This window comes from Amblyraja radiata, chromosome 9 (genome assembly GCF_010909765.2).
Source record: "Amblyraja radiata isolate CabotCenter1 chromosome 9, sAmbRad1.1.pri, whole genome shotgun sequence".
NCBI classification, from domain to species: Eukaryota; Metazoa; Chordata; class Chondrichthyes; order Rajiformes; family Rajidae; genus Amblyraja; species Amblyraja radiata.
The window spans coordinates 15,761,603-15,774,964 of NC_045964.1; the positions used below are offsets into that span (position 1 = coordinate 15,761,603).

General features: G+C 43.9%; 1 protein-coding gene across 4 annotated transcripts in view; it reads left to right on the forward strand.

The window, feature by feature from the left end:
* The window catches only part of ltk (leukocyte receptor tyrosine kinase), a 168,450-nt gene that overhangs the window by 90,050 nt on the left and 65,038 nt on the right, over positions 1-13,362 (forward strand). For all 4 annotated transcript variants that reach the window (XM_033026776.1, XM_033026773.1, XM_033026778.1 and 1 more), the window contains 6 exons: positions 3,971-4,060; positions 6,729-6,903; positions 7,571-7,721; positions 9,091-9,222; positions 10,410-10,566; positions 12,913-13,095. In XM_033026776.1, coding sequence (XP_032882667.1) covers positions 3,971-4,060; positions 6,729-6,903; positions 7,571-7,721; positions 9,091-9,222; positions 10,410-10,566; positions 12,913-13,095 — 888 coding nt within the window. The remainder of the gene's footprint in view (positions 1-3,970; positions 4,061-6,728; positions 6,904-7,570; positions 7,722-9,090; positions 9,223-10,409; positions 10,567-12,912; positions 13,096-13,362) is intronic.

Genomic DNA, 13,362 nt, shown 5'->3' on the forward strand with positions numbered 1-13,362 from the left:
AACACCACTAATTATTTATTCAATCGGATGCAGACAGCAGCATGGAAGGAGCTTATTGATGCTCCCACTTATTTCCTACAAGGAACATATACATAACAATAAAGAGATCAGTAAAATAGCACCATGAACAGATATTGAACAACATGTTCCACACAGAGAGTGGTGAATCTCTGGAACATTTTTCACACAGAGAGTGGTGAATCTCTGGAACTCTCTGCCACAGAAGGTAGTTGAGGCCAGTTCATTGGCTATATTTAAGAGGGAGTTAGACGTGGCCCTTGTGGCTAAACGGATCAGGGGGTATGGAGAGAAGGCAGGTACAGGATACTGAGTTGGATGATCAGCCATGATCATATTGAATGGCGGTGCAGGTTCGAAGGGCCGAATGGCCTACACCTGCACATATTTTCTATGTTTCTATGTCTCTCAGAGTCACTGTATGCATCATTCAAATGAAAAGCCTCTATTACAATAGGGATGGAAGCCATCACACCCTGATTAAATAATTCGGCATTATTAATGTACCCCATATTCTAAATTAATAAACAGACAACATTAATAACACTGTGGGCTTTAGAAAATATCTATTAATAATTAGATTCCATTACAAGACTGTGAACAATTCAGATAGTATTTATTCATAGTTTCAATTAGTAACAACGGTGAAGCCCATTCCCCAAACTCTTTATTGATAGCTAATTCACATTACAGATCATGTGGTACACAACTAATAAATAGATTTCATTAATAGCTGGGAGATCATCCACACAGTGAGGGCAGAAATATTAACTCCAGTGTTAATAAGAATGTCATCTCCACACTACGGTATTTACCATGCAAATCCATAACGATAAAATAATTCCACATCAGTAATAATCCCTAAATTCTCTATTAATGAATACATTTCATTTCCGACAGTGTAGCCATACTTTGAGTCATTATTAATAATATTATATTGCTAAGAGTGAGGATCATTCCTTTGCCTTTATTAGTGAACAATTTGCAAGGTCTTTATGAGTAGATGTGTGCTTGTCCTATTTTCTCATCACCAGCCACATTATCTGCAGATGCAGTATTAGATTCTAGAAGTAGGCAGATGACAGTGGGTTTTATCTCATCTCTATCAGTCAATCCCCTCCACAGGCCCCAACTAACTGCTTGTCGAAGTCCAAAGCTATTGCCTTCAATCCCAGTCAGAACCCACATCCCCGCAACATCACGCTTCCCGGCAACAGTCTGAGGCAACCTTTATTGTAAAGCGAGGGGAGTCTCAATTTAGGGAGGCTTTGTTGTAATTGTACCGGTTGTTGGTGCGGCTCCTGTTGATATGGATTACTGTGCACCACTTTGGTCCTCTTAGCCAAAAAAAGACATACCAACATTGGAGGCCATCCATAGGAGGTTCACCAGACTAACATTCTGGTGAGAGGGGTTTCCAATCAATAAAGTCTAGATGGTTTGGATTTGTAATCCTTGGAGTTTACAAGAATGAAGGGTGAGCCTATCCAAATGTATTTGATTGTAAGGACGCATGACATGGTAGATGTTTCGTTTTCACTTGAGCTGCTTCCTGTCCCATACTTGTGCTCTACTTCCATCTCTACAACATCTCCAAACTCTGCCTCCCACTCAGCCTATCTCCTGCTGAAATCTCTACCTGTCTTAGTTTAGTTTAGTTTAGTTTAGAGATACAGTGTGGTCATAGGCCCTACAGCTCACCGAGTCTACGTCGACCAGTGATCCCTGACCACTAGTTCTATCCTACACTCTACGGACAATTTACAGAAACCAATTAACATACAAAACTGTGAGTCTTTGGAATGTAGGAGGAAACTGGAGCACCCGGAGAAAACTCACGCAGTCACAGAGAGAACATATAACCTCCGTACAGACAGCAGCCGTAGTCAAGATCGAGCTCAGGTCTCTGGCGTTGTAAGGCAGCAACTCTTCCACTGTGCCTCTGTGTTGCCACAGCTAACAGTTATTGTGAAGAGATGTGGGGCTACAATTAAGTCCTGTCTTGCATCTTTCACTCTGTAAACATACAGGCACCCTCTGGTTCTTTTTATTCGTATGGCTGTATGGTAATTCAAATCTCACTGTACCAATTGGTGCATGTGACAATAAATGTCTCTTGAACTTGAACTCTTGGTCTAGATTACACCCACCCTCTTTCATCCACTGGCTTTATGCTCCCTGTCTGACAATACTAGCTTGAAAACACCTCAATTGGGTTTCGGCCCGAAATGTTGCCTATTTCCTTCACTCCACAGATGCTGCCTCACCCGCTGAGTTTCTCCAGCATTTTTGTCTACCTTCAATTTTTTAAATTCCAGTTTTCAAATCAAACATGGTTTCCTTCCTGTCTCCATAACTTCCTCTTGCCCAAAGCCCTCTAAAGCTTCCCTCTCATGTACCACAGGTTTAAATGCCTTACCAGATGTAGCCACACCTTTAGCTACCAAAGCCCCGAGCTTTCTTTCACTTAGCTCAAACTATTGTACTTGAGTTTGGCTTGATTGTATTCTTGTATAGTATTATCTGATTTGTCTGGATAGCATGCAAAAAAAAAAATCTTTTCACTGTACACTTGCTGATAATGAAACCAAACCATTATACCTTTTTTGTCCTTTTGCATACACTGGATACTTTTTGGGTACCTGGCACATTAAACAAGCTTTTCGATTTTCTTACATGACTTAATAAATTTGATTTGAATATCCTCTGAATTAATTGTAGAGAGGTTTCACAATATTAAATTTGATGCAAAATGGCAAGATGCCATTGCTATTAAGTTATGTCTTTCTTCAATCATATCCCTCAAAGGTATTGAAAACCCTTCTGTAAGTGGCTAAAGCCAAAGTTAACCGATGCACATTTATGATGTCACCCAATTAGAGGTCTTTAAGATTCTGAAAGAGTTCAATGAAGTAGACAGAGAGAAAGTATTGGTACTTGTTGAGATCAAGAGACCTAGGGAGCACATGTATAAGTGAGTATCCCCAAAACCATGTCACATATTCAAGACAAGTGGAGCATTCCGTCGCATGAAGTGAACAGCAAAGAAGTCTTTAAGGAGAAACCAGAGAGATATTATGAGGAGGAATTAGAAATCTGTGCTGAAGAGATTTGTAAAGGCCTGGTTTGAGTGGACGAGGAGACGATGTTTCCACTAGTGGGAGAGGGCACAGCCTCAGAATAAAAGGACGTATCTTTTGAAAGGAGGAATTTCTTTAGAATGTGGTTTATCTGAGGAATTCATTGCCACAGACAGCTGTGGAGTCCAATCATTGGGTAATTTTAAAGCAGAGATTGACAGATTCTTGATGAGTAAGGGTGTCAAAGGTTATGGGGAATAGGCAGAATAATGGGGTTGAGAGGGAAAGATAGATCAGCCATTGTTGAATGGCAGAGTGGGCTTGATGGGCTGAATGGTCTAATTCTGTTCCCATGACTTATGAACATAGAAACAAAGGTGAGAAGAGGCATGAGATGAGAAAAAAACCCTATGTAAGTGGTGTTTAGGTCAAACCTAATTACTTAGGTGTAAATTCATTGTAAGAACAACAGCATCAAGACATTGCAACCAGCAACAAAGTGCATGCAGCCGCATGCCATTCCAAACTATTGGTACCATACCCACTGCCTGTAATATTAAAGTAACTCTCATTTACTGGTCTCAGTTTTTCGTGAAGCCACATCAATGGAATGAGCTTAATAATCTGAAGTTAGGCTTAGAACAGCTATGATTTAATTGAATCTGAGAGATAGAACGGGTTTAAGGGGCTGTGTGCCCTGCTATTTTGCTCTGTATGTTTATCGCATGGGTGATACACTTTCAGAGTGAAAGAGGTTCAACATATTTAGCTGTAGTTATCAGCTCCATGCATTACCAACATGTGGCAGCTGTGAGTCGGTTCTTTAAACTGCTCTCTTATTCTGTCTAAATCGAGCTTTGTTGCCTTCACAGAGATAGAATCAATGACAGTGGAGGGTGAGTCAATGCACCATCTTGAAGATCTGCCATTTCTCTACCCAGTGCCAGAGGCTGTTCCATCAGGTAATGACATTGAAAAAAAAAATGCAATGTAAAACATTTATACTAATCACTGCAGCTTCCTGCGGTGAATCTCACTGGTGATTAACGTACATAAGTAGCAAGTTTGTGAACATTAGAGGGGCTGTGAGAGTAAGATGCCTTTTCTCGTGAACTTGATGATGGAGCTGGAGGGTTTTGCAGTGGCTGGCAGTTTTCAGCGGGAGTTGCTGGCCAGTTATCACATTAGTGATGCTGGACGTTATTTGAACACTATTATTCATTGCACAAGTTCCAGACCATTATGTGTGCCACACCTCTGTAACCCTCGCGTTATCTGTAATATACGCTGCGTAGAAAACGTACCAGGTCCACATGGGATGCCTATGTCATTATTACCTGGTTTATCAAATTAACATTTACGTTTGCACTAAACCTTGCTCTCTGTATCATAACACTTCACTGAACACTTGCACTCGGATCTCCCGGTTGATAACCACTTTAACTCCCCTTCCCATTCCCAATTTCTTCATGTCCTGGGCTTCCTCCATTGCCAGAGTGAGGCCACATGCAAACTGAAGGAACACCACCTCATATTCCACGGGTAGCTTACAACTCAACTGTGTGACCTTTGAATTCTCCAATTTTAAGTAACCTGTCACTAAAGGGCCTGTCCCACTTGGGCATCATTTGCGCGTCACGCAGATGGCGCGCATAGATTTTGAACATTCCAAAATCCTGGGGTCACTATCTACGTCACCACGTACCAAGCGCGCGTAATACGCACCATGCACACATCACTTGCGCGTCGCGACGCACGCGTTGTGCGACATGACACGTAAATGATGTTGCGTAAATTACGCGCAAATGACGCCCAAGTGGAACAGGCCCTTAAACCCTCCCCAAACCACCCGCTCCCTTTTTCCTCCCCCACAACTGCTGTTTGACATGCTGAATATCTCCAACATTTTTTGTTTTTGCTTAATCTGTCTAATATTGACTTCTTTCATCATGCATCTCTTTTTAAAATCTAAGTACAGTCCTGTGCAATGCTTTGGGAACATCTATTGCATTGGAAATGTGGTGCATAAATAGGGATTGTTACTCTATATTTCCTGTTTGTATCTGCAAGGGAAATCTTTGTTAGAAACTTCCATCTGAATGTGACTACAGATGATTCATATGAAATGTGGTATATGTAAAGGTTTGGATACGTTAACCCACGCATTCCTGGAATAATTCTTGTAAATCTCCTGTGGACCCTCTCCAGTACCAGCACATCCTTCCTCAGATATGGTGCCCAGCATTGCTCACAATGCTTCAAATACATGGTTACATGAGTTGACATTCTAATGCGTAGTGTCTTGAAGTGACCTCTCCGACAAGTGGGTACCAAAGGATGGGGATGGAGGTGAATGGAGCTGAAAGCAGAGAATTTTCCCAATTAGGGCAGTTGGCAGACACCATGAGAAGGGTGAAGAATAGTGAGTGATGGATTGTAAGGATATATAGGAAAGATGTTGTTAAGCTGGAAAGAGTGCATGGAAGATTATGTTGCCAGGACATGAGAGGCTAAGGTACAAGGAGAGGTTGGTCAGGTTAGGACTATTCCTTGGAGTGCAGGAGCATGAGGGGAATAGATATTGTAGCTGCACAGTCTTTTACCTGGAGAAGGGGAATCAAGAACCATAGGTTTATGGTGGGAGGTGAAAGATCTGAGGGGCAAATTTTCACACAGTGTGGTGGGTGTATAAAACAAACTGGCAGTTGTTGAGGCAGTTACTATGACAACATTTAAGATACATTGGACTGGTACGTAGTCAAGAAAGTTTTAGAGGGATATGGGCTAAACGTGGGCAGGTGGGACATGGGACATAGGCAGGTGGGTAGATGGGGCATCTTGGTTGGCATGGGCAATTTGGGCCAAAGAGCCTGGGTTCCATGCTGTATGACTCTAATCCAACACTGCTCGTTGATTGAATTTCACAAACAGTCTGGGTTGTATTTGCTCTGAAGACACAAGAGACTGCAGATGCTGGAAGCTTGAGCAAAATATATCGAAGTGGGGTCCCGATCTGAAACATCGTCTGCCCATTCCCTCCACAGATGCTGCCTGACGCACTGACTTCCTCCAGCATTTTGTTTTTTGTAGGTAGACACAAAACGCTGGAGTAACTCAGCGGGTCGGGCAGCATCTTTGGAGAGAAGGAATGGATGACATTTTGGGTCGAGACCCTTCTTCAGACATTGTTTTTTGTGTTGCACTTGCTTTGTCAGACTGGAAAAGCACAAGGTTACCGATGGCTGTGAGAAAAATAATGAGAGAGCGTGAGAAAGAGAGAGTGTTTATTTGTCGTATGCATTGGGTCTGAACCAGAACAATTAAATCCTTAGTGTAGGAAAGAACTGCAGATGTTAGTTTAAATCTCAGATTGACACAAAACGCTGGAGTAACTCAGTGGGACAGGCAGCATCTCTGGAGAGAAGGAATGGGTGATGTTTCGGGTCCAGACCTTTCTGTCTGAAGATCAGTCTGAAGAAGGGTCTCGACCCAAAACGTCACCTATTCCCTTTCTCCAGAGATGCTGCCTGTCCCGCTGAGTTACTCCAGCATTTTGTGTCGATCTACAATGAAATCCTTTCTTGCTGCAGTTTTACAGCCACATTAAGAACGCTCTTCTTTCCGTTGCAGACTACTCTGACTTGGCTTGGCTGTTTACGTCGTGTGGTGCAAGTGGCCCTAACGGCCCCACCCAGGTGCAGTGCGCCAACGCCTACCGCCACACCAACGTTTCCGTGAATATAGAACCTGAAGGACCTCTCAAGGGCATCCAGGTCTGGCAGGTCCCAGCAACTAACAAATATGTGTAAGCAAAACCATTGTTAATGTCAGCAATGGGATGTGGGGTTACTGAATGAGAATCAGGCTAAACTGATCTGGGGCAAGGAGCAGGGAGACCTCCAAGCCTGTGACCGCTGATGTGAGTGAATCCTAACTCCAGTAGATTGTTTAGGCTTTGTATTCATCCCAGCGAATACCTTTCTCTGATCATAGACACAAAATGCTGGAGTAACTCAGCGGGACAGGCAGCATCTCTGGAGAGAAGGAATGGGTGACATTCCAGGTCAAGACCCTTCTTCAGACCTGGACCAGATCTGAAGAAGGGTCCCGACCCAAAACTTCACCCATTCCTTCTCTCCAGAGAGGCTGCCTGTCCCGGCTGAGTTACCCCAGCATTTTGTGTCTATCTTCAGTTTAAACCAGCATCTGCAGTTCCTTCTTACACATTTCTCTGTTTACTTCCGTATCAAAATCTAATTGGATTTCAGTAGCATTTCACGCTTTGTCCCTTCCCCCCTGATCCCATCAATCCCTCACTATTAGTCCCGGACCCGGTTCTCAGCAGCTCCTCACTGTTCATCACAGTCTCCTGATCCCAATTCTCCCTTAATATTCATCCCAAATACCTATCCCGGCATCCCTTGACTGTTAGTCCCATCCTTGATCCCAGTTCTCCAATCCCTCTTCCGCAGAGTGTCCGCTTACGGGGCAGCTGGAGGCAAAGGAGCCCGGAACAGCAACAAGAGGTCCCATGGAATCTTCATCTCCGCCATCTTTCACCTGAAGAAGGACGATTTTCTTTACATCTTGGTCGGTCAGCAAGGGGAAGATGCGTGCCCAGGGGTAAGTGGATTGGCTTCTCCGTCCTGTGTATCAGAGAGACGTTGCAAGCAAATGGGTGCTTGGCTCACAGACGGCAATGAAGCCAGGTGCCATGATATGGGCACCTGGCTTCATGTGCATCATTGAAGTACCATCAGGTCACTGTAATCTTGCACCAACTTTCAATACAATCCATGGAAAACAGAAAAAAACGCGCACAGTGGAATCTGGAGCAAAAGCAGAGAAGCTGGAGGAACTGTTGACACTCTTTCACATGCCCATCAACGTCCCCAGATTCACCTGCACACTAGGGGCAGGTTGCAGCAGCATTCACCTATCAGCATGTCTGAAGGATGAGGAAAGAAATCAAAGCACCCAGAAGAAACCCACATGCTTCACAAGAAGAACATGCAAACTCCACACACAGCACCAGAGGTTGGGATTGAACCCAGGTTGCTGGAGCTGGGAGGGAGTGGTTGCAAAGAGGGGGGGGGGGGTGTAGTTGGACATCGGGAATATCTCTGATGGCGTGAAGCCGGGTTTAACCAGGTAATCCAAATGTTCACAGAGCCACCTGGTTAACAGACTATTGAAGGCATTAAGATGGAAAAGGGGTGTAATAGCTTTGAAATGTTGGTCAGCGTGGCCACTGAAATCTGAAACCAAAAGGAAAATAAGCTCATAAGTTCGTCATAGTTTGGCCCATTGAGTCTTGTCCGCCATTCCATCATGGCTGACCTATCTTTGCCTCTCAATCCCATTCTCCTGCCTTCTCCCCATAACCCTTGACACCTGTACCATTCAAGTACCAGTCAATCTCCACCTTAAAAATAGCCAATGACTTGGCATCCATAGCCGTCTGTGACAATGAATTCCACAGATTCACTGCATTGTGTACTGGAAATATCCACCACATCAGACAATGCCCGTGGAGAGAGTAAAACCACGTCAAAATAACAAATGGATGACCTTGCAACGGAACTACTGCAGAAACAGCAAGGTCTGAAATTGTTTAATAACTTTATTCCACGTGAAGTTAGGAAAATGTTTCCATCCTCAGAAAATGGTATAAAATTCTCACGTCAGTGCAATTGATGCTCCGTGAGTTATTCTTTGGTCTGAGGTTGATATATTTTTGATAATAAGTAGTATAAGAGAAACAAGAGAAAAGCTTTGTGTAGAGAGCTTTGGTTTAGTTTTTTTTTGAGAGCCCTCCGAGTCCACGCCGACTATGTAATCTATCAGCTTCTCCTTTGCTTTGTGTTCCCTCATACTCTTGCCGGTTCCACTTGAGTGCATGATTTAGATGAACAAGCTACAGTCGGTATAATGGCTGAGCATGTCCCAGCAAGATGGGGGAAGTTAACACCATCTCTGCTTCTCTCTTTAGAAAGACTCCATGACTCAGAAGATCTGCTTGGGAGAATCTTCCATCATTGAAGATGACTACAACAATAATAAAGCCATGTTAGAGTGGGCAGGAGGTGGAGGTGGAGGTGGTGGAGCAACACACATTTTCAAGGTATGCAAACTCTCTTGAAATAGACAACTGGATGTTTTGCACACACATTAAGTTATTTAAGTGAGGGTTCATAATTACCACAAAATGGTTCCACATTATAAGAGAGTGAAAGATACCCTGATGCCTTTTGCCCTTTCGATTGGGTATATCAGACAGGGAGTGTTAAACCTCATGGTCTCCTTCTGAATATATGAGTGGGAAGTTATGTAATGTTTGGAACTATCATCTTCATAAGTTCATGAGTCTAGAACCAAAGGTCATAGCCTCAGAATTAAAGGACGTTCCTTTAGGAAGGAGATGAGGAGGAATATATTTAGTCAGAGGGTGGTGAATCTGTGGAATTCATTGCCACAGACTGCTGTGGAGGCCAAGTCAATGGATATTTTTAAGGCAGAGATAGATAGATTCTTGATTAATACAGGTGTCAGGGGTAATGGAGCGAAGGCAGGAGAATAGGGTTAGGAGGGAGAGATAGATCAACCATGATTGAATGGCAGTGGACTTGATGGGCCGAATGGCCTAAACCTGCTCCTATCACTTATGAACTCTCATCTTTGTTGATCTTTTGGTGTCCCTTCTTCAGCTGATTTGATTGCATCTTCCATTGCTGTTTTTCACTTGACCACGTGAAAGTAGGAAAGATATTTTCACATTGTATCATTAGATCCCAGTAGGCACTTTGCACCTGATAAAATACTTCTAATGTGTCAATACTTCTGTTAAACTATAAATGTAACAGCAATTTGCACCAGCTGGGTTCCTCAAACCACAACCGTCATCATTTAACCTGCTTTTCTCAATACTCTTGCTCGCTGTCTTCCTTTATTTCAATACAACTCTATGTTATCATTAATCTGACATTGTTTGGGAATGTCCTTGGCCAAAAGAGAAGCAGGTCTGACAGTGAAACACTTTTTTATTGTCATGTGTACAAAGATACAGAGAGATGTTTATTCTACATGCTATCTATACCCATACATGTGTACAGTGGGCCCTCTTCTGGAGCAGCATGCCGAGCATCACCATGTAACAGCGCCTTCTTGCAACTTCCAAATCTCTGAAAAGTCCGATCTTGGACAGTAATGTAGCAGCAAGATGAAAAGGTTAATCAGTTTTGACATTAAGCCAAGTATCGGAACATTTTTTCAAAGTCGGGTTATATGGCCGGATTCTGTTTGTCTCTTCAGGTGGAAGATGGTGTTCAAGTGCCATTGCTCATTGCTGCAGGAGGGGGAGGGAAGGCGTACTTGGAGGACCCGGATGCCTTGACGGATGACCTCGTGTTGGAACAATATGAAAACGATACATCAGTGCCTGGGTTCAATGGGCAAGTAGGGGCCGCAGGTAAGAGGCTTCAGCACAGGCCGAGAGTTGTCGACAGTGCATCATGAGAGACAACACTGTTACTATAACTGGTCTCTTGTTCAAGGAATCTCTGCCGCAGGTTTTATGGCATGGCTTTCAAAAGCAGTACTGTGTGGAATGTCAGACTTTGCTGTCTCGTAGTGACTAATTGGGTCTTGTTGGTTATTCTCGGGTTCAAACAGTGTTTGGATGTTGACTTGTGAGCAGATTGAAAAGATCACAGATAATGCAAGTCCATGACAGTAACAATTTCAAAACTGGAACACTGACTTTTTTGTGTAAAGATGGGGACAGGTCTGCCACTGTATAATATTGGGGGTACAGTAATGGTGGGGATGCGTCTCTCACTGTATAACACCAGGATACAGTACTGGTAGGGGCAATTCTGTCACTGTATAACACTGAGGTTGTGTACTGATGGGCACGGGTCTGTCACTGGGGTACACTACTGGTGGGTACATTCAGTAGAAAATCCTTTCCCCAGGGAGGGATTACAATATAAAATTAGCTATCACAGAGTAGGTAAGAGGAATGACATTGATGCTTTTTAAGCACAGCTCGATGTGCATATGAAATAGTGAAGAAGATGTTTTTAGATAGGGTGAGATGAAATGGAGTGTGCATAGTCTCTCCAGGAACATGAACACCAATGTAGGCATGAAAATCAAAAGCAAGTTGCAGATGCTACAAAACGGAAACAAATGCAGAAAATGCTTTGTAGAAACATTCATCAGGTCAGGCAGCATCTTTGAAACGAGAAACAATGACCCAATTGTTTAACGACCCTTCGTAGACCAGTTGGGTCACTGTTATAAAATAGAAGCAGGTTTCAAAGATTTGGATCAATGAATGGAGAAAGAACATTTTGGGTTCCAAACGACTATCTTTATTAGGGTGGCACAGTAGCACAGTTGAGAGAGTTGCTACCACACAATGCCAGATACCAGGTTCAATCCTGACCTCGAGTGCTGTGTGGAGTTTGCATGTTCTCCCTGTGACTGCGTAGGTTTCCATCAGGAGCTCTGGTTTCCTCCCACATCGCAAAGAGGAGTGTGTTTGCAGGTTAATTGGCTTCTGTAAATTGCTCCTCATGTGTAGGGACCGGTTGAGAAATTGGGATAACATAGAACTTGTGTTAATGGGTGATCGATGATCAGCATGGACTTGGTGGATCAAAGGTCCTGTCTCCATGCTGTATCTCTACACTCTAAACCAAACTATTAATGCAAAATACAGGAAAAATAATTAATAAAACAACAAATCTCACGCCCTACTGCACATCAGAGGCTGGTCTGCAGAACTCAACAGTCCTGGCACCAGCAGGCATTACGATCCAAGGTGAAGTGTCCCCCTGTCTCTCTGTCTCTCTCTCTCCCCAAAGATGAAGTTCTCCTCTCTCTCCATTCAGATCAGCTCGGTCAAAGCGTGCATTCTGCATACGTAAAGCATAAGTAACTATGTTATATTTTAAGAACTAGCTGTTCTTCTTAATTAAAATACAAGGGTCATTTATTAAATCAAGCAGCAAACTAGTTTCGAAAGTCTTTCTTATCTGTGCGACTAGTGGTCCCACAATATACTGGGCTCTTCTAATTGAGTCCAAGCATTTTCCCAAACATCTAATTGTTTTTCGTAAGACAGCCTGCTTACGTTTAACACATTGTGCTGTTAGCAGACGACACCATCTTAGATGGAAAGCCTGTTTTACCATTACATTAAAATCACAGATCCAAATAGTTGGCGATTTCTCTTTCCCCCTATGCTGCCTGACTTGGTGGGTTATTTCAGTGTTTTCTGTTTTTTTTCTGATCCAGCATAGATCAGTTGGGCCGAATGGCCAGTTTGCGGCTATAGATGTAGTATGATTCCGAGAGCCACAGGTCTGAGTAATGCTTGATCTTGGACATGGCATCACATACTAGCAACTCCATAGAATGAGTACCACTCCAAGTTAGCCAGGTTGTGGGCTCCAGGTCCAGGTAGACCAGTGACATTGTCAATGGCTAGTTTCCAAGTCACATATCAGTGGATATTTTTAAGGCAGAGATAGATAAATTCTTGATTAGTACGAGTGTTAGGGGTTATGGGGAGAAGGCCAGGGGATGGAGTTAGGAGGGAGAGATAGATCGGCCATGATTGAATGGCAGACTTGATGGGCCGAATGGCCTAATTCTGCTCCCATCACTTATGACATCAGGATACAATAAGTGTAAGAGTTAGATAATTAAGACAATAGTTATCCAGTGGATCCGCATTAAAGGGTGTACTGCTTCCCCCCACCCCCCCCCGATAATAACGTCTTTGCTTTGACCTTCTGTCCTGCAGGTGGAGGTGGAGGTTGGAATGATATCACAAAGTTTCGCTGGGCAGGGAAATCTCTCATGGAAGGTGCCAGCGGGGGCAGTGCATGCCCCCGGGCACTGGACAAGCTAGGGTGGGCAACGCACGGTGGATTTGGAGGAGGTGGTGGTGCGTGTACATCCGGAGGAGGTGGAGGTGGATACACCGGTGAGTCCTATCAACCACAGTCATGAATCTATAAGGTGCTGGAGTTGCATTAGGGATTAAAGGACCTGTCCCATGAGCATGCGACTGCATGCGGCAAGCGTGACCAAACCGGAAGCGGGGGCCGCGCGGGGGTCGTGCGGAGGTCGAGTGATCCCCGTACAGGGCCTGTCCCACCAGCATGTGACTGCATGCGGCGAGTGCGACCAAACCGGAAGCAGGGACTGGGCGGAGGTCGAGTGATCCCGCACGAGTTGACGTGAAGTTCGA